General features: G+C 43.8%; 1 protein-coding gene across 1 annotated transcript in view; it reads right to left on the minus strand.

Annotated features, from left to right (window-relative positions):
• The window catches only part of LOC122549463 (syntenin-1-like), a 42,715-nt gene that overhangs the window by 17,613 nt on the left and 15,356 nt on the right, over positions 1 to 9,746 (minus strand). The window contains exon 3 of the mRNA XM_043689322.1: positions 4,719 to 4,794. Coding sequence (XP_043545257.1) covers positions 4,719 to 4,794 — 76 coding nt within the window. The remainder of the gene's footprint in view (positions 1 to 4,718; positions 4,795 to 9,746) is intronic.

Raw genomic sequence — 9,746 nt, forward strand, 5'->3', positions numbered from 1 at the left:
TCTTTGGGGGGGTTTAAACTAATTTGGCAGGGGGGTGGGATCCGGACATGTAGTCCAGCAGGTAGGTTAGCTGTTTGTCAGGATGCCCAAGACTGTAGGGGGGCTGTGAAGAAGGTAGCACTGACAGGGAATACTTGCGGACACAGAGATGGGTTCAAGTGCGTATACTTCAACGCAAGGAGTATCAGAAATAAGGTGGGTGAACTTAAGGCGTGGATCGGTACCTGGGGCTACGATGTTGTGGCCATCACGGAAACGTGGATAGATGTGGGACAGGAATGGCTGTTGGAGGTTCCTGGTTACAGGTGTTTCAGTAAGATTAGGGAGGGTGGTAAAAAAGAAGGGGGGGTGGCGTTGCTAATTAGAAATGGTATAATGGCTGCAGAAAGGCAGTTCTTGGGGGATCTGCCTTTGGAGGTAGTATGTGCTGGAGTCAGAAATAGGAAAGGTGCAGTCACCTTGTTGGATGTTTACTATAGGCCCCCCGATAGCAGCTGAGATGTGGAGAAACAGATTGGGAAACAGATTTTGGAAAGGTGCAGAAGCCACAGGTTAGTAGTCATGGGCGATTTCAACTTCCCAAATATTGATTGGAAACTCTTTAGATCAAGTAGATTGGATGGGGCGGTGTTTGTGGAGTGTGTCCAGGAAGCTTTTCTAACTCAGTATGTAGATTGTCCGACCAGAGGGGAGGCCATATTGGATTTGGTACTCGGTAACGAACCGGGACAAGTGATGGGCTTGTTAGTGGGTGCACATTTTGGTGATGGTGACCACAATTCTGTGACTTTCACCTTGGTTATGGAGAGAGATAGGTGCGTTCAACAGGGTGGGTTTTACAATTGGGGGAAGGGTAAATATGATGCTGTAAGACAGGATCTGNATAGGTGCGTGCAACAGGGTAGGTTTTACAATTGGGGGAAGGGTAAAAACGATGCTGCAAGACAGGATCTGAGGAGCATACGTTAGGAGCAAAGGCTGTCAGGGAAGAATGTCATGGAAATGTGGAACTTTTTCAAGGAACAGATACGACGTGTCCTTGATAGGTATGTACCTGTCAGGCAGGAAAGAGATGGTCGTGTGAGGGAAGCTTGGTTGACGAGGGAGGTTGAATATCTAGTAAAGAAGAAGAAGGAGACTTACATAAGGTTGAAGAAACAAGGTTCAGACAGAGCGTTGGGGGGATACAGGTTGGCCAGGAGGGAGCTGAAGAAAGGGATTAGAAGAGCTAAGAGGGCATGAAAAATCTTTGGCGGGTAGGATCAAGAATAACCCCAAGGCCTTTTATGCGTATGTGAGAAACATGAGAATGACGAGAACGAGAGTAGGTCCGATCAAGGACAGTAGTGGAGACTGTGTACTGAGTCGGAAGATATAGGAGAGGTCTTGAATGAGTACTTTTCTTCAGTATTCACAAATGAGAGGGACCGTATTGTTGAAGAGGAGAGTGTGAAATGGACTGGTAAGCTAGAGGAGATACTTGTTAGGAAGGAAGATGTGTTGGGCATTTTGAACAACTTGAGAATAGATAAGCCCCCCCCCTGGGCCTGACGGGATATATCCTAGGATTATGTGGGAAGCAAAAGAGGAAACTGCAGAGCCGTTGGCAATGATCTTTTCGTCTTCACTGTCAACGGGGGTAGTACCAGGGGACTGGAGAGTGGCAAATGTTGTGCCCCTGTTCAAAAACGTGAATAGGGATAACCCCGGGAATTACAGGCCAGTTAGTCTTACTTCGGTGGTAGGCAAAGTAATGGAAAGGTACTGAGGGATAGGATTTATGGGCGGCACGGTGGCACAGTGGTTAGCACTGCTGCCTCACAGCGCCAGAGACCCGGGTTCAATTCCCGACTCAAACTGTGTGGAGTTTGCACATTCTCCCCGTGTCTGCGTGGGTTTCCTCCGGGTGCTCCGGTTTCCTCCCACAGTCCAAAGATGTGCAGGTCAGGTGAATTGGCCATACTAAATTGTCTGTAGTGTTAGGTAAAAAGGGGTACATGTAGGGGTATGGGTGGGTTGCGCTTCGGCGGGATGATTTGGAAGAGGGAGTGGAAGGGTGGGTCAGTAAATTTGCAGATGATACGAAGATAGGTGGAGTTGTGGACATTGAGGAGGGCTGTTGTCGGCTGCAAAGGGACTTGGATATGATGCAGAGCTGGGCTGAGGAGTGGCAGATGGAGTTCAACCCTGCCAAGTGTGAGGTTGTCCATTTTGGAAGGACAAATGAGAATGTGGAATACAGGGTTAACGGTAGGGTTCTTAGTATGGTGGAGGAGCAGAGGGATCTTGGGGTCTATGTTCATAGATCTTTGAAGGTTGCCACTCAGGTGGATAGAGTTTGTAAGAAGGCCTATGGAGTATTATCGTTCATTAGCAGAGGGATTGAATTCAAGAGTCGTGAAGTGATGTTGCAACTGTACAGGACTTTGGTTAGGCCACATTTGGAGTACTGTGTGCAGTTCTGGTCGCCTCACTTTAGGAAAGATGTGGAAGCTTTGGAGAGGGTACAGAGGAGATTTACCAGGATGTTGCCTGGGATGGAGAATACGTTGTACGAGGATAGGTTGAGAGTGCTAGGCTTTTTCTCATTGGAACGGCGAAGGATGAGGGGTGACTTGATAGAGGTTTATAAGATGATCAGGGGAATAGATAGAGTAGACAGTCAGAGATTTTTTCCCCGGGTACAACAGTGTGTTACAAGGGGACATAAATTTAAGGTGAAGGGTGGAAGGTATAGGGGGGATGTCAGGGGGTAGGTTCTTTACCCAGAGAGTGGTGGGGGTATGGAATGCACTGCCTGTGGGAGTGGCAGAGTCAGAATCATTGGTGACCTTTAAGCGGCAATTGGATAGGTACATGGATAGGTGCTTAAGCTAGGACAAATGTTCGGCACAACATGGTGGGCCGAAGGGCCTGTTCTGTGCTGTATTGTTCTATGTTCTATGTTTTAATACATGCTCCATCACATTTTGCAATCTTCAACTCTATTACATAATAGAATTACATATATAATCACAAAGAGCATGTTAAAAATAACTTACAAGCAGTAAAGTCACAAATCAGTCTAAAACAATGCATAAATTGATATAAGCATCTTATGCCATAAAAAGCTATATTCATCCCATGTGTACTGTATACAACACCCACCCAACACCTGGAAATATGCTAGAATTGTTTTCAAGTCAAATATGCCACAAGTACAAAGTTGGACTTTGTGACCAGCCAAACAATACAAAGTCAATAACAGCTGCAGGTTAAACAAATAGAATCTTGCTTTAAAACCTGACTGACTAATACCATACAGCAGGAAACTGATCTGCCTTAATCACAGAAATACTGGCTACTGCCTTTCTTTTAAAAATCAAAAATGGACAGGGAGGGAGTAGTTCATACTGAGAATCCCTCAGAAGCAATACAAATTTCTACAGCCTATATTTGAAAAATAGGGTTCTAATTGCATATAAAAGCAAAATATCAGATGTTGGAATCAAATAAAGAGAGAAAATGCTGGAGAAACTCAGCAAAACTGGCAGAATCTGCAGACAGCTAAACAGTTGATAGTTTGAGTTCAACAGAAATCTTAAAAGAGTTAATAACTATTTGAACAGGAACAGAGTACAGAATTTTCTCTGTCTTTATTCCTGACTATACATGGTCAATTAAATCCGGAAACAACTCAAATTCTGATGTTGAGCAAATGCTGTGACTTTAAAAGTGACAGCTTCCCACTGTGCAAATCCATAGCTTTACATGGAATACAGCAAATTGAAAATATGAAATTGTTCACTTTGGTTAGAAGAATGAAGTATTATTTAAAGTGAATCACTGTAGAATTCTGAGATGCAGAGATATCTAGGTATTTGAGTGTAAGAGTCACAAGAAATTAGCATGCAGGGGATTATGGAAACAAATGAAATGCTATCCTTTATTAGAACAGAATTTAACATAAAAGCATGTTATGCTTTAGTAATACAGGACTTTGATGATTCTACATCTTGAATACTGTGCATATTTAAGGAAAAATCAAAATGTACTGGAGGTGGTTCAGAGGTTTATTACATTGATACCTGGAATCAGAGGTCTGTCTTATGAGCAAAGATTGGACAGGCTGAGTTTGTTTTCATCAGAATTTAAAGAGCAAGGGATGATTGGTTAGATCCTAAGTAGTACTCAAGATGGAGATAGACAAGATTCACCTCCTGTAGATGAAATCAGAACCAAGGGAACACTGTTTTAAAAGCAAAACACTGAAGGTTCTAGAAATCTGAAACAAGCACAGAATGCTGGAGAAACTCAATAAATATGACAGCACTGTGGACAGCTGTGAACTTAGTTCTGAAGAGGAATTGTACCAGACTGTTTTAAAGTTAGAGTCTTCTCTTTTAGGAACAAGTGTTAAAAAACATTTTTTCTCCCAGAAGCTTATGCAATCTTAGAATTCTGCCTTAGGAGGTGCAAGTGGGAATAAGATTGAGGGAAGACTGATTCCCTCATCTAACAAGAATCCAAGGTTATTGGGATTATATGAGAATGTGGAATTTTGAACTCGTGATCTTGAATGGCAGAAAAGATTTGAAAGATCAAATAGGCAACTTTTGCTCATAATTGAGATGTTGGTATATTCTTATTATTTAGCACAACATTCCTGTTTCTATAAACATTACACAACCTTACAAATCCTCTTCTCATACCCCTACTCCTCAAAAAACCAAACTTACCATCTGACGGCACAGAGGCAACGGTTTCAGGCAGAATTGCAGGAGTTCCAGAATTCACTGCATATGAAGCTTGAGCCTGAAAAACATGTTGAACATCTACATGTTGAACATTGGCATTTCAATAAGTTTGAAAAATTTTAATATTCTCATCTGATATATCACAGAGAAGGTGAAACCAAGGAGAGAAAGGATTGCATTTCTTTCCCCTTGAATAATGGAGAAACATGTTTAATCTTTGTTCAAGAAGGGCAGTAGAGATGACCCAGTTAATTATAGACCAGAGAGCTTTATTCTGTTGTACGAAAGTTTTTGGAAAGGATAAGAGATAGGATTTGTAATCATCTAGCAAGCAACAATTTGATTTCAGATAGTCATTTTGTCAAGGGCAGGTCATGTCTCACAAACGTCATTGCGTTTTTTGAGAAGGTGACCAAGCATGTAGATGATGGTAGGACAGTTGACATGGTATACATGGACTTCAGGAAAGTCTTTGATAAGGTTCCACATGGTAGGCCGATGGAGAAATGCAGAGGCACGGGATTGAGGGTGATTTAGCAGTTCAGATTAGAAACTGGCTTCCTGAAAGAAGCTGCGAGTGGTGGTTGATGGAAAATATTCAGCCTGGAGTCTAGTTACTAGTGGTGTGCCACAAGGATCTGTTTTGGGACCATTGCTGTTTGTCATTTTTATAAATGACTTAGATGCAGGCATAGGTGGATGGATTAGTAAATTTGCAGATGACACTAAGTTGGTGGAGTAGTGGACACTTTGGAAGAATGTTACAGATTGCAGGGGGACTTGGATAAACTGCAGGATTGGGCTGAGAGGTAGCACATGGAGTTCAATGCAGCTAAATTTGAGGTGATTCACTTTTGAGAAGAATAACAGGAAGGCAGAGTACTGGGTCAATGGAAAGATTCTTGGTAGTGTGGATGTGCAGAGGGATCTTGGAGTCCACATACACAGATCCCTGAAAGTTGCCACCCAGGTTGATAGTGCTGTTAAGCGGCATACCATGTGCTAGGTTTCAATGGTAGAGGGATTGAGTTCTGGAGCCGCAATATCATGCTGCAAATATACAAAATGCTGGTGCGGTCACACTTGGAATATTGTGTATAGTTCTGGTCCCCATATTTTGGGAAGGATGCGGAAGCATTGGAAAAGATGCAGAGGAGATTGCCTGGTTTGGAGGGAAGGTCTCATGAGCAACGACTGAATACTTGGGTCTGTTCTCATTGGTAAGAACGCAGCTAAGAGGAGATTTGATAGAGACGTACAAGATGATCAGAAGATTAGATAGGGTAGACAGCAAAAGTCTTTTTCCTAGGATGATGACGTCAGCTTGTACGAGGGGGCACAACTGCAAATTGAGGGGTGATAGATTTAAGACAGATGTCAGAAGCAGGTTCTTTACTCAAGAGAGTGGTAAGGGGATGGAATGCCCCACCTGCCAATGTAGTTAACTCTGCCACATTAGTGAGATTTAAACAATCCTTGGATAAGCATATGGATGACGATGGGATAGTGTAGAGGGACGAACTGAGAGCCGAAGGGCCTGTTCTGCACTGTATTGTTCTATGTTCTAACTGAACTAAATACTGCCTGCCTGTGTCCTTTGGATACAAAAGGTTCCTCTAAACAATTACCATCCAATATGATTACAGTTCAGTTCACCTCATTTTCACATGGTCTTAAATACCATGATGTAACATTGAGTTGAACATGGCGACGGGGATGAGGGAGGGTGGGTGTCAGATACCTGGATAATTTGGGCTCATTCTGTGGTAGGTGGGACCTCTACAGACAGGATGGTCTACACATGAACCAGAAGTGTACCAATATCCTGGGGGGAAATTTGCCAATGCTCTTCAAGAGGGTTTAAACTCATTCAGCAGGGATCGGGAATCGAAATTGTAGTTCCAGTGCCCAGGAAGTTCAGAAATGAGGTTTCAAGGTCACAAGAGTTCACCGGCAAGCAGGAAGATGTTTTGAAGCCTGTCTACTTCAATGCCAGGAGCATCCGAAATAGGACTAGTGACTTCAATGTTGGGGCCATTTCAGAGACATAGATAAAACAGGAACAGGAATGGTTGTTGCAGGTTCCAGGATTTAGATGTTTCAACAAGAATAGAGATGATGATAAAGCAGGGGTAGGTGTGGCAGAGTTAGTTAAGGACTATATTACAGTGGCTGAAAGGTAGATTAGATTACTTACAGTGTGGAAACAGGCCCTTCGGCCCAACAAGTCCACACCGACCCGCCGAAGCGCAACCCACCCATTCCCCTACTTTTACCCCTTTACCTAACACTACGGGCAATTTAGCATGGCCCATTCACCTGACCTGCACATCTTTGGACTATGGGAGGAAACCGGAGCACCCGGAGGAAACCCACGCAGACACGGGGAGAATGTGCAAACTCCACACAGTCAGTCAGTCGCCTGAGTCGGGAATTGAACCCGGATGTTTGAGGACTCTTCAATGAGGTAGTATGGGCTGAGGTTGGAAACAGGAAAGGAGAGGTCACCCTGTTGTGATAAAAGCAAATTACTGCGGATGCTGGAATCTAAAACCAGAAGAGAAAATGCTGGAAAATCTCAGCAGGTCTGGCAGCATCTGGAAGGAGAGAAAAGAGCTGATGTTTCTAGTCTAACTGACCCTTTGTCAAAGCTAAAAAAAAAAGGGAGAAATAGGGAGGTATTTATACCAGGCTGAGAGAAGGCGAGTCCTGGCTCCAGAAGCAAAGGTAGCAATAAAGAGGTGATAATGACAGTGCATAGAGTCCATGCACTATCATTATCACCTCTTTATTGCTACCTTTGCTTCTGGAGCCAGGACTCACCTTCTCTCAGCCCGGTATAAATACCTCCCTATTTCTCCCTTTGTCAAAGCTTTAAAAAAAAGGGTCAGTTAGACTAGAAACATCAGCTCTTTTCTCTCCTTACAGATGCTGCCAGACCTGCTGAGATTTTCCAGCATTTTCTCTTTTGGTTTCACCCTGTTGTGAGTTTTCTATAGGCCTCCAAATAGTTGCAGAGATGTAGAGGAAAGGATAGCAAAGATATTGTGGATATCTTTTTCCATGTATGGAGTCAGCTATTACGAGGGGGCATAGCTTTAAATTAAGGGGTGGTAGGTATAGGACAGATGTTAGGGGTAGATTCTTTACTCAGCGAGTCGTGAGGTCATGGAATGCCCTGCCAGTAGCAGTGGTGGACTCTCCCTCTTTATGGGCATTTAAACAGGCATTGGATAGGCATATGGAGGATAGTGGGCTAGTGTAGGTTAGGTGGGCTTGGATCGGCGCAACATCGAGGGCCAAAGGGCCTGTACTGCGCTGTATTTTTCTATGTTCTATAATAGAAGCAAGTGTAACAGGGTAGTCGTTACGGGGAACTTTAACTTTCCAAATATTGACTGGAAATACTATAGTTCAAGTACTTTAGATGGGTCAGTGTTTGTCTAATGTGTGGAGGGTTTCCTGACATAGTATGTAGACAGGCCAAAAAGGGGCAAAGCCACACTGGATTTGGTACTGGATAATGAACCCAGGCAGGTGTTAGATTTGGAGGTAGGTGAGCACTTTGGTGATAGTGACCACAATTCAGTTATGTTTACTTTAGCGATGGAAAGGGATGAGTACATACTGATGGGTAAGAGTTATAGCTGGGGGAAAGGAAATTAAGATTCGATTAGGCAAGACTTTGGATACATAGGATGGGTACAATTGAAATGTGGAGCTTATTCAAGGAACAGCTACCGACCTTATCAGAAATAAGGTCGGTGAACTTAAGGCGTGGATAGGTACCTGGGACTACGATGTTGTGGCCATCACGGAAACGTGGATAGAAGAGGGACAGGAAATGGTTGTTGGGAGGTTCCTGGTTACAGATGTTTCAGTAGGATTAGGGAGGGTGGTAAAAAAGGAAGGGGAGTGGCGTTGCTAATTAGAAATGGTATAACAGCTGCAGAAAGGCAGTTCGAGGGGGATCTGCCTTTAGAGGTAGTATGGGCTGAAGTCAGAAATAGGAAAGGTGCAGTCACCTTGTTGGGTGTTTACTATAGGCCCCCCAATAGCAGCAGAGATGTGGAGAAACAGATTGGGAAACAGATTTTGGAAAGGTGCAGAAGAGGATGATTCAAGAGAAGAGTGAAAGTAATAGGATTTTAGTAAGGCATTTGATAAGGTTCCCCATGGTAGACTACTGCAAAAAATACGGACGTATGGCATTGAGGGTGAGTTGGAGGTTTGGATTAGGAGTTGGCTGGCCGGAAGAAGACAGAGGGTAGTAGTTGATGGCAAAGGTTCATCTTGGAGTGCCGTCACTAGCGGTGTTCCGCAAGGATCTGTTTTGGGAACATTGCTGTTTGTCATTTTAATAAATGACCTGGAGGAGGGGTTAGAAGGTTGGGTGAGCAAGTTTGCAGATGATATGAAAGTCGCAGGAGTTGTAGACAGTGAGGAAGGATGTGGCAGGTTACAGCGGGATATAGATAAGCTGCAGAACTGGGCAGAAAGGTGGCAAATAAAGTTCAATGTAACTAAGTGTGAGGTGATTCACTTTGGTAAGAGTAACAAAAAGATGGGGTACTGGGCTAATGGTCGGATACTTGGTAGTGTGGATGAGCAGAGGGATCTTGGTGTCCATGTACACAGATCTTTGAAAGTTGCCACCCAGGTAAATAGTGCAGTGAAGAAGGCATATGGCGTACTGGCTTTTATTGGTAGAGGAATTGAGTTCCGGAGTACTGAGGTCATGTTGCAGTTGTATAAGACTCTGGTGCGGCCGCATCTGGAGTATTGTGTGCAGTTTTGGTCGCCATACAATAGGAAGGATGTGGAGGCACTGGAACGGGTGCAGAGGAGGTTTACCAGGATGTTGCCTGGTATGGAAGGAAAATCGTATGAGGAAAGACTGAGGCACTTGGGGCTGTTTTCACTAGAGAAAAGAAGGTTTAGGGGTGACTTGATTGAGGTGTACAAGATGATTAGGGGGTTAGATAGGGTAGACAGTATGAACCTTTTCCC

This window comes from Chiloscyllium plagiosum, chromosome 4 (assembly GCF_004010195.1).
Source record: "Chiloscyllium plagiosum isolate BGI_BamShark_2017 chromosome 4, ASM401019v2, whole genome shotgun sequence".
Classification (NCBI taxonomy): domain Eukaryota; kingdom Metazoa; phylum Chordata; class Chondrichthyes; order Orectolobiformes; family Hemiscylliidae; genus Chiloscyllium; species Chiloscyllium plagiosum.